Consider the following 19,017-nt stretch of genomic DNA (forward strand, 5'->3'; position numbering starts at 1 on the left):
CATTTAAATCAGTTCAATAATTATTTTTGTTGTTCCATTCCTTTTTCAAAATCCTGAATAAAAGTTAAGTTTCAGAGTAGCAGCCGAGTTAGTCTGCATCCGTAAAAAGAAAAGGAGTACTTGTGGCACCTTAGAGACTAACAAATTTATTAGAGCATAAGCATCCGATGAAGTGAGCTGTAGCTCACGAAAGCTTATGCTCTAATAAATTTGTTAGTCTCTAAGGTGCCACAAATAAAAGTTAATAACACTAAACAATATGAACCCCTTTGATTTAGTTAAAAATACAATATATGTAGCTATAGATCAAATTGCGTTCATTTGCAACCCAACTGATTTTTGAATGAGAAATACCACTTAAAAGGGAAATACTTTGATCTTGGAGGTTTTATAAACAGCCAAAAGCAAAATAAAAGGGAGAGGAGGGCAGGAAGAAAAAGCATTGTCTCAATACATACTTGAATAAATAAATGTTTTGCAGATTACTAATAGTCAATAATTTTATTTGGAGAATTCAGAGATGTTCTGTTTTGAATCAAACATATTTACACTTAAAATGACTCCACAAATTAAGTAGTGTTACCATGAACAGATGCTAAAAAGTAAAGTTAAAAAGAAGTGAGGTTACAAGGGCATAATTATTTGTAAAGCTTAATTGTCTAGCTTTTGAATAAACACTTTTTAATTTCTTTGTTTGCTTGTTTTTTCCAGAGAGCACAATCAGATGAACTGGAAAAAATAGAAAAGCACGGCAAATCATCGAAAGAGAGGGAGAATGCCAAATCTTTGGACAAACCTGAACAGTAAGGACACTGTCTTCAACAGAACAAGTTTCCTGGGAGATGTGTATGCTGCATTCTTTAGGGAAACTTAATTTGCTCTAGTAACCTAACTGGAAGTGTTAGGAAAAAGCAAATAGAAGTGAAAAACCTTCACTAACTAAACTAAATCATTTTCTTTAATCATTCCTCCAGGTTTCTTTATGAACTCTCACTAATCCCCAACTTTTCAGAACGAGTATTTTGTATCCTGTTCCAATCAACATTTTCAGAAACCATTTGCTCTATCCATCGCAAACTTGAATTGCTACAGAAACTGTGTGAGGTGGGTTGTGGTCCATATAAAGGTAGAGCTAGATTTTCTGATATTTAATCTTTCTTGTTCAGCTGTACTCATATTTCAAAAGTTTTCTTTTATTTACTTTAAGCACTCATTAAATTTGAGGGATAGCAGTCCTGCAGAATGGAACATTTTATGATTGTACTCCAAGATCAAAGCAAATTTTAAAATTGGCTTTCGCTGCTGAACTATAACATCACGAGTTTGCAGCCAATACACATCAGCCTCTAGAGAATACTGTAACTTCTGCTTTTGCCAAAGCAAAAATCTTCTGTCTTCATAGTTACTGTCTCACTTCTTGCACTTTCCAAACGAATGCCATTTTAGCTCATTTTAAGTGCATGCTTTGATTCTGAATGTGTCTGTTCAACAGATCTGAAATATCTGATCTAAACGAGCTGCCTCCTTAGCAACAGATAAAAGGTCGCATACTTAAATTAATACTATGCAAATTTCTTAAACCTTTTATTAAAGAAAAATAATGCCAATTCTGCTGTTTGTGATGTGTCTTGAAAAGGTTGGTGTAAAATTAGTACTAAATCAATAGCTTTGTTGAAGTAATGCAGAGTTAGTTTTTCATAGCCTAATGCTTGTAAGAAACATTTAAACATACTTAGGATAAATTTAATCTTTATACAATGGACATTTTAAAAAATAATTGCTTCTTCCTATTAGAAATGTGTGTTCCCTAAGGCCCCAGTCCTGCAAGTTGCCTTGTGCCATATATTTATTGTTTTTGCAAAACTGATTGCAGGATCAGAGACCAAAGTAAATGCACCGCTAGGTAATACCATGGTCTGCTAAGAAAGTACTGATCCTCCTTCTGAATGGTCAATCTGTTGTTATACCTCATACTCTCTTTTTGCATAAATAGGACCCTACCAAATTCATGGCTGTGAAAAACACGTCACTGACTGTGAAATCTGGTCTCCCCCGTGAAATCTGTATAGTATAGGGTAAAAGTACACACAAGACCAGATTTCACGAGGGAGACCAGCGTTTCTCAAACTGGAGGTCCCCAGCAAGAGAGGGCTGGGGGGAGGGGAGTGCAAGGTAATTGTAAGGGGGTTGCAGTATTTCCACCCTTACTTCGGCACTGCCTTTAGAGCTGAGTGGCTGGAGAGCGGTGGCTGCTGGCCAGGCACCCAGCTCTGAAGGCAGGGCCCTGTCAGCAGCAGTGCAGATATAAAGGTGGCAATATCATACCATGCCCTCTAACTTCAGCAATCCATTGCCTCAGGAACCCTACAGTTACAACACCATGAAATTTCAGATTTAAATATCTGAAATTATTAAATTTACAGTTTTTAAAATCCTATGACCGTTAAATTGACCCAAATGGACCGTGAATTTGGTAGGGCCCTATGCATAAAGAATGTAGTAACTTGAAACCTACAAATACCATTTTCCCCTCAAATACCCATTTTGAGAGTAATCAGGTGTGCTAAAATTAGAGTGAATTTAATTTGCTGAAAATTGTCATTACTGCGTTAGATTTGAGTGTCCCTGATATAAGTTTGATGTTCTCCAAAATTATAGCTACAGTGTAAAATGCAACATCAAACTGCAATATAAAGCTTGTAATTAATCTGTTAATTACTGATATCCATACTTACTTAATTTTTTTCTTTGACTTATTAAGGATTTCAACTGAGATTTTACGTTTTTATATATAAATATCCTGTTTTACAGACTTTGAAAAGTGGGTCAGGAGTTATGCAGGTTCTGGGTTTGGTTCTCGCATTTGGAAATTACATGAATGGTGGAAACAGGACACGGGGACAGGCAGATGGGTTTGGATTGGACATTCTTCCAAAGCTGAAAGATGTTAAGAGCAGTGTAAGTATATTGACTGTAGAACAATATTTCATTCTTTACTAACAGAGTGCTGCTTTATCGCACTTTTCTTAATAAATGTTTACCAGATCTCATATAAAGTTAAAGTTAGTATCAGACAGAAATATTTATCAGTGGATACAACTTTGATTGCAGTTATAGAGTGAATTTATTTGTAGAACAATTTGGAAATGAATCTGCCTTCTCTATGGCTATTAAACTGATGAACAAATCAGTGTCTTAAATTAGAAATTGTCTTACTCCCTAACTTAGTGTATATTTGAATTTCCATATGCTGCATATTTATGGTTTTTATTTTCAGTGAGTGTTTCCTTCAATATAATTAATTTTACTCTTTAAAACTGTATATGTTTCAGAAGTGGAAACTGTTGTAACAAAAAACAGTTCTAGTAAATACTGATTTTGAAGTATTTGGGAGAGAGAAAATAGTGAAAAATGACTGAGTAGGTGTTATGTCAAGGTTCCTCCCCCATTCTGAACGCTAGGGTACAGATGTGGGGACCTGCATGGAAACCTCCTAAGCTTATCTTTACCAGCTTAGGTCAAAACTTCCCCAAGGTACAAAATGTTCCACCCTTTGCCCTTGGATTGGCCGCTACCACCACCAAACAAATACTGGTTACTGGAGAAGAGCTGTTTGGAAAGTCTTTCCCCCAAAATACTTCCCAAAACCTTGCACCCCACTTCCTGGACAAGGTTTGGTAAAAAGCCTCACCAATTTGCCTAGGTGACTACAGACCCAGACCCTTGGATCTTAAGAACAATGAACAATCCTCCCAACACTTGCACCCCCCACTTTCCTGGGAAATGTTGGATAAAAAGCTTCACCAATTTGCACAGGTGACCACAGACCCAAACCCTTGGATCTGAGAACAATGAAAAAGCATTCAGTTTTCTTATAAGAAGACTTTTAATAGAAATAGGAGTAAATAGAAGTAAAGAAATCCCCTCTGTAAAATCAGGTTAGTAGATACCTTACAGGGTAATTAGATTCAAAACATAGAGAATCCCTCTAGGCAAAAACTTAAGTTACAAAAAAGATACACAGACAGAAATAGTTATTCTATTCAGCACAGTTCTTTTCTCAGCCATTTAAAGAAATCATAATCTAACACATACCTAGCTAGATTACTTACTAAAAGTTCTAAGACTCCATTCCTGGTCTATCCCCGGCAAAGGCAGCATAAAGACAGACCCACAGACCCTTTGTTTCTCTCCCTCCTCCCAGCTTTTGAAAGTATCTTGTCTCCCCATTGGTCATTTTGGTCAGGTGCCAGCGAGGTTACCTTTAGCTTCTTAACCCTTTACAGGTGAGAGGAGTTTTCCTCTGGCCAGGAGGGATTTTAAAGGGGTTTACCCTTCCCTTTATATTTATGACATGTTATAATTACCATATGAAATACCTAATACTGGGAGCCCTAACATCTATAAGGTGATGTGTTTCCTATACTAACCCAAGTTTCGTCATATGAATCTGTCAGGCCTGTATATACAATACAGAGAGTCACTGGGCTGTGGAACAGTTTTATGAAAGAAATGGTAGTGATGGTAAATATCCTATTATTAAAGCTGCCTAGCCATTTGGGTGAAAATGGTAAGCAAGGCAAAGGCACTATACACCCACGGTTATGGCACTGACTCCTGGAGTGAGCTGATTATATCAGAAACTCAGCTTTCATTTAGGAAAGCAAAGTAAGTTTCAAGCCTTCCTGGTTGTGAAGAAAAGCTTGAAAATATGACCTGAGTATAAATGTGATCCGATGTAATATCTGCAGAGAGACTGAAATATTTTTTCATTTAAGGCCACAACTCAGCAAAGTAGTTAAGCATCTTTTTGGCTTTAAGTACTTCCTTAAGTCCATCCCTATTCAGCAAAGGACTTAAGGGTATGTTTTGCTTTTAACAGCATCATTCAGTAAGGAACATTAGCTTCCATTCAGAATTCCCTTGCTCTTCTAGAATAAAGGTGATTTAATTGTAGCTTTTTTTAAAAAAAAAGTTAATAGATCTTACTATACTTTAAATATGACATAGCAACACAATAAAATTTAACTTTATTATTTTGTTTTTTCTACACAGGATAATAGCAGAAGTCTTCTATCATATATTGTCTCATATTATTTGCGTAATTTTGATGAGGTGAGTGAGTTACCTTTGCCAATTTAAATAAAATTACATAAACTAAGTATTAAAACTTGTATTACCTTATATTGGTTAAGACTACTTTAATCTGTATGTTATTATTCATAAGTAATACTTGTGCTAACTGTCCACTATCTGTTTTAATAAGTAAAATTTTAATAAGTGCTAGTTATTTAAAATGTATACCTTTAAAAATAAAGGTAAAGTAAATGTTCATTTATATTTTTGTCAGGATGCTGGAAAAGAGCAATGCATCTTTCCTCTTCCAGAGCCACAGGACCTCTTTCAGGCTTCACAAATGAAATTTGAAGACTTTCAAAAAGATCTTCGCAAACTAAAAAAAGATTTGCGAGGTACTGTAACTAGATCAGACTACAGATATGTCAATAACATATAGCTCTATTTCACTTTTTGTATAATTTCTGGAAACTTGCTCATCTGTAAAATACATTATGAAAGGTAGATCTTACCTCCTACGTTTTGCCTTTGTATCCTTGACTTGATTAACTCTACTGGTTGGTGTTTTTAGAGCGAGTGATCAGAATATGTTATAGCCATGGTATCAAGATTTTTAAATGAATTGCATGTCAGGAAAATGTTCAGATGCAGTTCTGAGTATTGCTGAGGAGTAAAGATGAAGCAGCATAAACTAGCTGCCCCAGTTTCCCTGGAGACAACCCCTGGCCCCAGTTCAGCCTTGTGAAGTGAGTTCATACAGTAGCTTTTGCAGTTTGCAAATGATTATCTGGTGGATATTGTCTGATCTCGATACCCAAGAATGAAGGCATATAGACGCTGATTCAGAATGGTTCTTGAAGTTAGGTGCAGGTTTAAGTACTTCATAGATTCATAGATACTAAGGTCAGAAGGGACCATTATGATCATCTAGTCTGACCTCTTGCACAGAATTTCACCCACCCACTCCTGCGAAAAACCTCTCACCTATGTCTGAGCTATTGAAGTCCTCAAATCGTGGTTTAAAGACTTCAAGGAGCAGAGAATCCTCCAGCAAGTGACCCGTGCCCCATGCTACAGAGGAAGGTGAAAAACCTCCAGGGCCTCTTCCAATCTTCCCAGGAGGAAAATTCCTTCCTGACCCCAAATATGGCAATCAGCTAAACCCTGAGCATATGGGCAAGATTCACCAGCCAGATACTACAGAAAATTCTTTCCTGGGTAACTCAGATCCCACCCCATCTAATATCCTATCACAGGCCATTGAGCCTATTTACCATGAATATTTAATTACCAAAACCCATGTTATCCCATCATACCATCACTTCCATAAACTTATCCAGTTTGATCTTAAAGCCAGATAGATCTTTTGCCCCCACTGCTTCCCTTGGAAGGCTATTCCAAAACTTCACTCCTCTGATGGTTAGAAACCTTAGTCTAATTTCTAGTCTAAACTTCCTGGTGGCCAGTTTATATCCATTTGTTCTTGTGTCCACACGGGTACTGAGCTTAAATAATTCCTCTCCCTCTCTGGTATTTATCCCTCTGATATATTTATCGAGAGCAATCCTATCTCCCCTCAACCTTCTTTTAGTTGGCTAAACAAGCCAAGCTCCTTGAGTCTCCTTTCATAAGGCAAGTTTTCCATTCCTCGGATCATCCTAGTAGCCCTTCTCTGTACCTGTTCCAGTTTGAATTCATCTTTCTTAAACATGAGAGACCAGAACTGCACACGGTATTCCAGGTGAGGTCTCACCAGTGCCTTGTATAACAGTACTAAAACCTCATTATCCTTACTGGAAATACCTCTCCTGATGCATCCCAAGACCGCATTAGCTTTTTTCACAGCCATATCACATTGGCGGCTCATAGTCATCCTGTGATCAACCAATACTCCAAGGTCCTTCTCCTCCTCTGTTACTTCTATTGATGCGTCCCCAGCTTATAACTAAAATTCTTGTTATTAATCCCTAAATGCATGACCTTACACTTCTCACTATTAAATTTCATCCTATTACTATTACTCCAGTTTACAAGGTCATCCAGATCCTCCTGTATGATATCCCGGTCCTTCTCTAAATTGGCAATACCTCCCAGTTTTGTATCATCCGCAAACTTTATTAGCACACTCCCATAGATTAGGGTCATAATTCCTCATATGTCACCATGAGAAATTTTCAAAGCTGTTTTCTTTGCATTGACAAAAGCTGAAATATCTTTACATTAAGAGTGAAATTTGCACCATCCATATGGAGTTATTGGGCCTTGTGTGGGGGAATTAAGCACGGGTTATATGGGGATGGAAATTATATTTCTTCCTCAACCTACCATGGGGCTGCAGCCTGATCACTCTAGTGCCATTGCTTCAGCCCCTAAACTGGAATAGTGACTGCTCAGTTTGTTAGGGCTACTGAATCCATGTAGCTACATCTTCCATGATCTCTCCTGCACACTTCTCTTAGCAATAGCCAATTTGGGACCAGTGTAGGAGCTCTTCCAGGTCCTATATAGAGGAACCCATTCAAAACCAATCCACAGTCCTTCACAGCTTTACTGCAGGTCTTGAATGGTGCAGAATGCCTTATGCTGGCCCTCCACACCATGGGAGAATGTCAACCTAGGTGCAAAAACTAGTGTTAATACAATGTTAAAATTACAAGTTCAAGCACTCACAAGTCAGGAAATTCCAACAGTTAAAGTTGCTCTAGGTATGTTAAGCTCACCACCTTGGACACTTTATGAATTATCTGGAATAAATTAGTGCATTTAAGGTTTTCAATGGGGCAAAGTTAACCATGTCCGAATGCTGTTTTTAAAATGTAATATAACTTTTATCTGAAAAAGAGAGAGAAAATGAATCTGGCTTCAATTGCCTTTCTTATAACTATTTATTTAGCTCATGCTTTATTCAAGCATTGCTGATTTTCCAATGGATCTTATAAATTCCTTAAACTAGCAAGTTCCTACCTAAATAGCTGAACACTTAGGGCTTGAATCTGCAAGGTGAAGACCGTCTCCTGACACAGTACTTCTCTGCATTTGACAGCAGTGATAGCTGACAAAACTCAAGAGGTGTTTAGTACCTTGAAATATTAGACCCTTAAGTAGCTGTGTGCACATGTATTCATGTTTAAGTGCAAGGTTGTAGACTCTTAGTGAAATTCTTACCCCATTGCAGTCGATGGCAAATCTCCTATTGACTTCAGTAGGGTCAGAATTTCACCTTTAATTTTTTTTTTTAACTGCAAGTCAGAAACTTTCAATCACTCATAACTTTGGTACAACAAAGACTGTTTTCAATTCGAACAAAGGCACCAGTCCATTTCACTTTTAAAAAATACGGTGTCCATATTCAAAAAGTATGTTAAAATTTTATTACAATGGGCTTTTTTCTTACCCTCCTAAAATTTAAAAAAAAAAAAAAAGAAGAAGAAGAAAAAAATTTACCTTTTTGAATAGAGATCAGTCATGGGAAACCTCAGTCCAATAGGTTTGTTTCAGAATGAGATTGGAAAATATAGCAATTGCTGGAATCAGCTGCTAGACTTATGGTTACAAAGGTTTCCATTTTAAGCCTTTATTACAATCTAAATATGTAAGTAACACACAGAGAGACATGCAGACTTAAAGCCATCTTTGATTTGTTTTAGATGATTTCTGTGAAATGCTAATTCACAGTGATCAGCTTGGATGCTTGCTTGTATCAAAGGGGTAGGTTTTTTGAGATGCTTCAAGGAAAAAAAAACTCATGATTTCCATATCTTTATGCCTTTCCCATTATGTCTGCATAGGCTTTTGTCTATTTTAAGTTTATGAATTGTATGCCTTGCGGTTTGCAAATATTAGTGAAGAAAACCTGTTCCAAGAGTTTAATTAGTCTAAAAGTGTCAGTCTAAACGAATTTTGGAAAAGTAAGTTGGATGCCTGCTGCCTTCTTGCTTGGAACAGAGATTTCAGTTACAAAATGGTAAAAAATGAGGAATTAAAGACATACACAAATTACAGTGTACCAGTGTACACCATACATTATTAAACTCACAGGCAGTTTATTTCTGATGTTCTTGTTTAAAAAGAATATATGGTGGGGATTAATGTGTTATGTACTAGACATTTTAATAAACAGAAGACTGAAGAACAGCTAGGTATTTTATTAATATACCTACTGAATTTGTCTCCATCAATTGCCCCCAGATTTCTCAGCTCTCCAGGATTCTCAATTTAGCCTTTCTGAGTTCAGTGACATATAGTTTGCTAAGCAACCTGATCTGCTTTTGATCTCTCCTGGCTGTCAGCAGCCCTCCTTCATGCAGTCATGACAAGTAATGACTTCTGTTCTTATGTCATTCCACGAGAGAAATTTTAGCACTCACCACATGACATAAATCAACTGACCATGTAAAGAGAATCAGGTAGCTAAGGTCACAGAAACAATGGAAGAAGATTTTTGTTGCAAAGGTTTCTGCATTGTGTATATCTACTATTTAGGATTATCAAAGTAATTTTCTAGATGTGAAAGGGTATTTTTGTTTCCATTACTACACGGATTTTGAAATCTACCTTTTAGGTGAATGAAAGACTTTCACTGGAAGTAAAAAGGGGAAGGGTCTTCATTGATACCTGGCATCTGAGGTATAGTACTCATCAGAAACTACACCAAATTCTAGCCATCAGAGTGATGGAGATTGGAGGAGAGGAAGGGGAGGAAGATAACGTAGAAAACTGGACTTGGATTCAGGGCAGGGAAGAGGTAAAACACTAAAAAGGCAATAAGAAATATAGTGTTTTCCACTGAATGCATCTGATGAAGTGAGCTGTAGCTCACGAAAGCTTATGCTCAAATAAATTTGTTAGTCTGTAAGGTGCCACAAATACTCCTTTTCTTTTAGTGTTTCTGAAGCACTTCTTATGGTGAGTTTAAACCATCTGGAAAATGGCTCTTGGAATATGTTGTCATGGGAGCTCTACAATAGTAAATTAATTCACAAGCATAAAATTCATCAGTTGTAATGTATTGCCCAACTTCCACTAAAGTTCCAGTGAAATAGAATTAAAAACACAAGGTTAGATTTATTTTCTGCCTAACTAGTAAAAATGTAAGAACCCAACCAAGTATAGTATGAACTGACTGATCTAAAATCCTGAATCTGCCAGAGTTTATTTGCGTGTCATGATGTGGTAGTACTATTATCATATTCAGTTGACAACCATGGACATTATAAATTAACAAGGTAATTGTGGTGACGTAAACAATATGCTTTTTAGTGCTATTTTGTATGTATTCTGAGAATCTACGATTCGCTGAATAATCCTGCATTTGCATGGGGATAGACTAGATTACCCAATCAGTCTCTCCCATCTCTGAATTATGTGACTGAAAAATGTTTATAAGAATACTTAGCGCTTGTGCAGAATGTCATATTTTCAAAGTATTTTCCAAAAAAGCTTCAGCAACCCTGTGAGGTATACAAATATTCCTGATTTACCACATCTACAATTTTCTTTTGCTTTTACCTGGAACTATAAGCCTCTGCTCTTGTGTCTGTGATTTGACACATGGAGAGCCAAATTCACAATTTGCAAAGCAAGCACCATTCATGAGTGGTGATGAATTAGGTCAAAAGGGCAGTAATATCATGTACTCAGAGGTTAATGTCCAAAAGCACATTACCCTCATCTGTACTTGAATGTCATCCTCATTCCTGCAAATCCCAATTTGTCCCAATTTTCAGCCCATATCCACCTTCAACTATCCTCCCAACCATTTGCGCATGATGCTTGGCATCAGATTAGTGCTGATCAAGGGAGCAACCACAGGGGTCACTCAATGATTTGCTACCCTCTCCCGCACCAGGCCTGAATGTGCTTCTATGCTTGTATTCCCAGTCTTTGGGGAAGGCAAATAGAGTAAGTTACATGAGGAACTCCTCAACTCTGAGAGGGCTGAATTAATTGACTCTGCAATACTCCTCTTGCTATCTGTTCTAAATATATTTTGTAGCACCATCTCATAATTTTTTAATAAATTCATCAGTGTTTCATTGTTTTTAGTCTCAAAATTTAAGTCTTGCGATCACATCAATTAAATTTTTTACAAATGTTAAGACTTTAAAGATCATTAAATATTTTTTACAGTTTTCTATCTATATGAGGCAGTGTGATGAGATACAGAGCCAGATGTGTAATATTAACATGCTCATTTTCAGAAAAGATGCTTACTGCCTTTTTATTAGTAAATGCCAAATCTGTCAAGATAAATATTAGTTAAATACACCAATACATCTGTGCTTGAGGAAGTCACTCAATTCCAGTTATTCCGAAGCATAGAGAGCATGCAAAAAAAAAATTAAAATATTGCTTTTGCTTACAAATCATGAACTCTGCATCAACACACCGCAGCAGCTTGTGCAGCCATCACTGAATGGGTTAATTACTGAAACTGTGCAGCATGCAGACTCCTAAACCTAAACCAGATGTAAACTAAAGCCAGGCTTTCAGTCAATCTGTGAGTCATGTTTTACTGTCCTTAAAACTCCAAACAAGGAGCTGTCTATGAAAGCCCTTGAAGCCTGAGCAGTTCTTAGTGTAAGTCTTAACAATACCAAAAAAATAAATAAAAGAAAACTGAGAGCTTGTTCTATTTGTGGCAGAGTTTGTCTTTCAGATGATGCTAGTTTCATTCCCCTTCATGAAATTCTTAACTGTCCTTAAAGTTGCAGATTGTAGTTGTAAATGTTACATGAAAACACTGGAGGTGCTGGGAAAACAGTGGTTAGACCCTATATTTTATCACTTCTATTGTACATCTCGAGAGTGTCACTTAACCAGAAAGTACACATACTCATCACATATTTCTTGTTCACTGAAACATCTTCTCCATTCCGTTTCTCTTCAGACTGTGTAAGTGGCCCTTGATCAGTTTGGGCTCTTTGATTGTGTTCAGTTTTACTGTGCTAACCTCATAGCAAATAAAATCTGCCATGTTAGGATAGATGAACCTGGTCAGGTAAAAGGAGAGTCACCCAAACCTTGAACCAAACGTATGCTGCTGTTGAAAAATGTCTTTTGTATTAGAGGTTTTGTTCATAGAAATACCGGGTGAGACAGAGGCTATTCTCATGGTATTAGACACATCTGGAACTGGGAAGCTTTAGAAATATTACCAAATCTTGTTATCAGATTTTCCGTCCAATTTTCCTTCCATCTACCTTTTCCAATTTTCAGACCAGCAAGATATGGATGAGAGTCTGAAGTATGGATACCTAAATATTTATGCTTGTCCATCACTGTTTTAAAGTGTTCTCATTTCACATATACTGTATTATGCAGGGAGGAAAATAATACATACTGTGGTAGACTGACTATTCAAAAATGTGTGGATACTAATCAGAGAGCAACATACGTGTGTGAAATATCATCATGCTTCAAGAAATATCAAACACTAATTGTCTAAGTGTTAGAAACTTTCCCCATGACAAAGTTTCTGAATTAGTCCAGTACGAGGTTTATACATAGTCCTCTGAAGCATATGGTGCTGGTCATTGTTGAAGACAAGATACCAGATTGTATGTACCGTTGGTCTAATCCAGTGTAGCATTTCCTATGTCCATATGCTGATGTTAGGTATTTTTTTTTATTTAAGATTTTAAACTTCTTAGAAGAAAGTACAAGGGCAGTACAATGCTAATGAGTAGTATAGACTGCAGGGTTCTGAAATCTATTGTCTTACAAAGCTGTGTACAGTAGAGTTCTTTGCTATTTACTACTTTCTATTCATATTTGGAAAATAGAGATGGAAAGACCAGCTTGACAGCTGAGAAGGTAATTCAGTTTATAACTCTATTCAGACCTTGGCTTCATTTGAGATGGCCAACAAGACTGTCAGCTGTGGTGACTGTGGTCACCAATTTGTGATTGTGATGTATACCCCTGTTCACTTTGCCTGTACCGGCAAACCAGACATTTTTGCAGTTTCAGATAAGTCCCTGACGTTTTTTGCTTTCTTCCTGCAATCCAGTCATTTGCTTTCATGTTTAGAGACTTCTAAAGTTATGCAGGTAACAAGGAAACCCCAGGGTGGCAGTTAATTTGCAGTGAACATAGCATAGAGGAAATCAGATATGAGGGCCCTTTTTAAAAAGGAGTAGAGATGGGACCAATTATTTAAGGTGGTAAATTTAATGCAGTTTGGATCAGAGGCCTGATAGAAGGGAGAGGATGCTATAGTTTTTGTTTCATATTCAAACTTCTGGATACTTACTTCAACTGAACCTCCTTGAGCTTTACCAACTGATAGACCCAGTCCCTGGATATTGTTAATGTTTAGCTAGGCTCTTTTACTGAGAGCAATGTCTTTAAACTGGGGCTGTCAAGCGATTAAAAAAATGAATCCCATTAATCGTGCTATTAATTGCACTGTTAAACAATGATAGAATACCATGTATTTAAATATTTTGGATGTTTTCTACATTTTCACATATATTGATTTCAATTACAACACAGAATACAAAATGTACAGTGCTCACTATATTTATTTTTATTACAAATATTTGCACTGTAAAAAACAAAAGAAATTATATTTTTCAATTCACCTAATACAAGTACTGTAATGCAATCTTTATCATGAAAGTTGAACATACAAATGTAGAATCATGTACAAAAAATAACTGCATTCAAAAATAAACAGTCTACAAGTCCACTCAGTCTTACTTCAGCCAATTGCTCAGACAAACAAGTTTTGTTACAATTTGCAGGAGATAATGCTGCCTGATTCTTGTTTACAATGTCACCTGAAAGTGAGAACAGGCATTCTTCACATGGCATTGTTGTAGCCGGTGTCACAACATATTTACGTGCCAGATGCGCTAAAGATTCATATGAGCCTTCGTGCTTCAACCACCATTTCAGAGGACATGTGTCCGTGCTGATGACGGGTTCTGCTTTATAATGATTCAAAGCAGAGTGGACTGAGTTAGATGCCACCAGAAGAAGGTTGATTTTCTTTTTTGGTGGTTTGGGTTCTGTAGTTTTTGCATCAGAATGTTGTTCTTTTAAGACTTCTGAAAGCATGCTCCACACCTCGTCCCCCTCAGATTTTGGACGGCACTTCAGATTCTTAAACCTTGGGTCGAGAGCTGTAGCTATTTTTTTGGAAATCTCACATTGGTACCTTCTTTGTGTTTGATCAGATCTGCTGTGAAAGAGTTCATAAAATGAACATGTGCTGGGTCATCATCTGAGACTGCTATAACATGAAATGTATGGCAGAATGCAGGTAAAACAGAACAGGAGACATACAATCCTCTCTCCAAGGAGTACAGTCACAAATTTAATTGACGCATAATTTTTTAACAAGCATCATCAGCATGGAAGCATGTCCTCTGGAATGGTTGCCAGAGCATAAAGGGGCATACAAATGTTTAGCATATCTTGCACGTAAATACCTTGCAGTGCCGGCTACAAAAGTGCAATGCAAATGCCTGTTCTCACTTTCAGGTGACATTGTAAATAAGAAGCAGGCAGCAGTATCTCCCATAAATGTAAACAAAAATGTTTGTCTTAGCGATTGGCTGAACAAGAAGTAGGACTGAGTGGACTTGTAGGTTCTAAAGTTTTACATTGTTTTGTTTTTGAGTGCAGTTATGTAACAAAAAAAAATCTACATTTGTAAGTTACACTACCATGATAAAGAGATTGCACTATGGTACGTGTATGGCGTGACTTAAAATATTATTTCTTTTATCATTTTTACAGTGCATATACTTGTATAAAAATAATATAAAGTGAGCACTGTAAACATTGTAGTCTGTTGTAATTGAAATCCATATATTTGAAAATGTCGAAAAACATCCTAAAATATTTAATAAATTTTAATTGGTATTCTATTGTTTAACAGTGTGATTAATTGCAATTAATTTTTTGAGTTAATTGTGTGAGTTAACTGCGATTAATCGAAAGCCCAACTTTAAACATTATCAAGTTAAGTGAAATCAAATAGATTTTACAAAGTATGTAACAAACTGTGCCGGCATTCTTGTGTCACTTATTCCACACAATTTCACTCACTTTCCCTTGCACTACTAAGAATTTAGTAAAGGAACATTGAAGAAAAGCATATACAGGCAGTGAAATATGGAAAGGCAGGAGTACTGCCTGTATCGTTTGTGCTCCTATCATCTTTGCTTCCTTTAGTCATGCTGTGGAATAATAACAGCTCAGCAGGACAGAGGTTTTTAGACTCCAGTGAAACTTGTAGAACATGATCTATGAGTACATCTAACAGTTCTGTTTAGAGAGATTATGATCCTAAAAAGTAGTTTGTTGATCTGGGGGACTGAAGACTACCAAACCTAAAAGACATGTTACGCCTGTTCTATAGACAATAATGAATCACTGGTTAATTTTAGACGCTGACGCGTTTTAGACCGGTAGGTGATGATACCACTGCCTGACTAATGGCAGTATCAGCATGCCTCCCACTGTTTCTAAAGGCTGTGATGTTGCATTTGGGGCCTTAATTTTCAGCACCTCTATACCTAATTGGACAAAGTAAGATGTATTTTTCTTCCTTTTCTGTGTTTTTCCATTGTCTTTGAAGGATCTACACATGGTTGGAATTTTTGCCAGGAATGGGGTGAATGTTTTTCCAAAATGAGAACTTTTTTGCCTCAACCATCACCCATTTTATAACTGAATTTGAACCAAGCTCCCTCTTTTGTGGTTTTGATGCTATTAGATGAAGGCCTCCATAATCCAAAACCTGACTCATTATACAGGGTTGTTCTGTTCCAGTATCAGTGTGAGTGGAGGCCATTTGTGGTAACATATATTGCAAGGGAAAGTACTCGTGTACCATGCTGAATAGTAGTAAGTCTTCAGCTCCCTGTACACCTGCTCCCTTAGTCACAAGACCACAGATTTAAAAAAACAAAAACAACACAAAAAGATTGTGGGTGGGTATAAGGCATGTGGACATAGACTTCAGCACAATTCTCTTAATGCCAGGTGCTTCTTCATTTAAGTTCCTTTCTTAGTTTCGCATTTTTTTTTTCTCTTAGGTTCTATGTCTGACACTAGGAAGGAGTTACTTGGGGGTAGTATAGCAGCAGTCTGATGCAGAATTAGGATCTCAGGAACTCCCTTTCCTGCCACTCAGTTCTTCCTTGTATTTAGATGCATGCTACACAGAGACTCTATAGGATCAAGCCCTCAGAGTATTTTCTTTATCATTTTCTAGTCTGGATCGAAACAGGAGGTGCAAGGATAGTGAAAGTGTTTGTTCCTGAAGTTTATCCACTGTGGGAATTCCCCAAATCTTATTAATTCTTGAGGTTTGCAGTCCAGTTTTCCCAACCAAGCTGCTTGGCTGAATCAAACCTGAACTCTGAATCTTTTTAGGATCACTAATGTCAAACTTTAGTCCTTTCACATAAAACAACAGATTGTAGAAACAGAGGTTTTCTTTTGTTTTTAAGATTCACATGTCATGGGAGATGTTTCAGGACTCTAAATAGTTCTGTGAAGAAAGAAAGATTAAGCATTTCATTCTGACAATATTACATCTGTTTTTCTTTTCCAAAGAAAAGAGAATATGAAAGATAGTGTATCTGCACATTTCCTTAAAGACTCTGAAGGGGAACTGCAGTAGGCTGTTGGCATGGGTATAGCCTACGATCCCTGGGGGGCACTTATCCTCAGAGGAGCCACACTTATCTTCTCTTAAATTGACTGAGATATCGGGAGGTCGTCCTGAATTGTAGCTGATGACTTAAAAGAATAAAAAGTTTGACTATGTCAAAATGTCAAGAATGATGAGTAATCCATAGCCTAGGAAGAGACACTGAACTCATGTGATGTTACCTAGGCTGTTATAGCAATTTGTGGCAGAGTGCAAGATCTTTCAGATTGTCATCCGATATTTCTGGATTGGCTCCCTTTGGAAAATCTCCATTGCCACATAATACTGTTTGAGTGTTTGGGATCAAACTCCTTTTTGACTAATTGTGTTTTGTAGTTTTCAGTTTACCCACCTAAAAGATCCCTCTTCAGTTTTCTTTTATCTAAATTAGATAAGGTACTCATCTTCACTTCCTGTCCTAAAGTCTTGTACGCTGTTCGACAGCGTAATTGAACACCTCCCATATTTCACTCCAGAGGTGGCTACATATATTAGTTTGTGAAGCATTTTGAGAAGCTTTTTGGTGAACAGTCTCCTATTAAATGTATGAGACCATTTCTGAAAAGGCTTCATGTGGAGTACAATTGTTTTCTTTTCGTGTAGTACAAAGTTTACATTCTTGCCTCAAAGACACAGCAGAAGTGGGAGTAAAGGAAGAGAATGCGGCACTGGAGCACTTTCACTAAGCATGGAATTGACCTAGTATAACACTTATTCACTAAATAAATGAGCAGATTCTCCAAACCCTAGAAAATCATCACATCCAGTAGTAATTCCATTCTTGTATTGTATTGACTTAGCACGTGTACGTATTTCATAAGGCTTCCTACAGGAGTGTGCAGATATGTAACATTTGTTTTCAAATAAGTTGCTACACAAGCAAAGAAGGCCCGTTTAACTTTTTTTTAAATTGAATAGGGCTACTGATGTTTTTTACTAAGTCTGTTCGCATTTCTCCTCTATCTTCAATTATACTTTAAAACAAAAAAAGGAATCAGAATATTTACAGCTGTCAATGTCCCACTAACTTTATGCCTTTTGTGTGGCTCGCCATTGAATAATTTGAATTGATTTCCATTTATCTGTTTACTTTTGATCATTAGCATTTTTTACAGTTGTGGAAAACAATGATAAAAGAAATGCCCACAAAGTGTGTTTTCGGGCTTCATGTTCAATTAATTAAAAAGAAAAATAAGAAAAAACCTTTGGTACATCTTAATTTGTTGCTGGGCATCTGGATTCCATTGTTATTCAGGGTGTGATTACCACTTAGAGCCTTGTTAAATTTGAATTACATTATCTAGCTCTCCAGGGATTTTTCCTAAAGTCATTTTCTTTTGCACTGTGTATGACAGCAGTGTGGTTTAGGCCTCCAGTGATTGTTTCTGACACATGAGCTTTTGGATCTCTAAAACAGATTGCTATTCTCTAGGGGTCTAGAGTGATGACAGTTTAAATATTCATTTTATATTGGATAAGCAGAGTATGGTAGTAAATCTCTTTATCACAGAAGTGCCTTTTAGAAACAATACCACAACTGCTCTGTTGTAGATAAGGTAAAACAAATAATCCTGTTTAATTTAAAGGTACTATTTAGGGTGAATTGTACCATTTTTGTAACATTATATGTTTGGGGTTTTTATGCAGATTTGATTTTAGGCATAAGCAGTACTTTTGCATTAAAAGATGTGGTAGTTGTTGACCACCAAAGAGGATTTTCTCCCCCTTTTATAGAACTTAGAGCTACAAGTGGTCTGAAAGAAGTGTCAAGTCTGGCATTGCCCAAGAGTTGAGTTCTGTTGGTTCATTGCAGTGTTGGTCCCAGGGTACTAGAGAGACATGATGTGGGTGAGGTAAGATCTTTTATTGGCTCAACTTCTACTGGTGAGAGAGACAAGCTTTTGAGCTAAACAGAGCTGAAGAAGAGCTCTGTGGAGCTCGAAACTTCTCTCTCTCTCTCTCTCTCTCTCTCTCTCTCTCTCTCTCACCAATAGCAGTTGGTCCAATAAAAGATCTTACATCACCCACCTTGTCTTTCTATTGGTTCATGACATTTTAAAGCTAGGGCAGTTTGTTTGAACCCATTTGTCACAGATCCTAGTGATCATCCTTTCCTGCCCCCCACTAGGACTGCTGTGAAGGGAATCTAAGCCTCTGTGTTCTGGATGCCCTGGGGTGTGTTGAGCTTCTGGAGCTGAATGGAGTCCAGCTACTGTCCCAATCTAAGGGCCCCATGGAACAATCTCGGAGCACAGACTTTCTAACTGGCA

The 19,017-nt window shown here is 37.1% G+C and overlaps 1 protein-coding gene across 1 annotated transcript in view; it reads left to right on the forward strand.

Annotated features, from left to right (window-relative positions):
- FMN2 (formin 2) overlaps positions 1-19,017 on the forward strand; it is a 244,214-nt gene that overhangs the window by 150,821 nt on the left and 74,376 nt on the right. Inside the window, exons 9-13 of the mRNA XM_048843776.2 lie at positions 712-803; positions 975-1,104; positions 2,812-2,958; positions 5,056-5,115; positions 5,351-5,471. Coding sequence (XP_048699733.1) covers positions 712-803; positions 975-1,104; positions 2,812-2,958; positions 5,056-5,115; positions 5,351-5,471 — 550 coding nt within the window. The remainder of the gene's footprint in view (positions 1-711; positions 804-974; positions 1,105-2,811; positions 2,959-5,055; positions 5,116-5,350; positions 5,472-19,017) is intronic.

The sequence above is a fragment of the Caretta caretta genome, chromosome 3, assembly GCF_965140235.1.
Source record: "Caretta caretta isolate rCarCar2 chromosome 3, rCarCar1.hap1, whole genome shotgun sequence".
In the NCBI taxonomy this organism is placed as follows: domain Eukaryota; kingdom Metazoa; phylum Chordata; order Testudines; family Cheloniidae; genus Caretta; species Caretta caretta.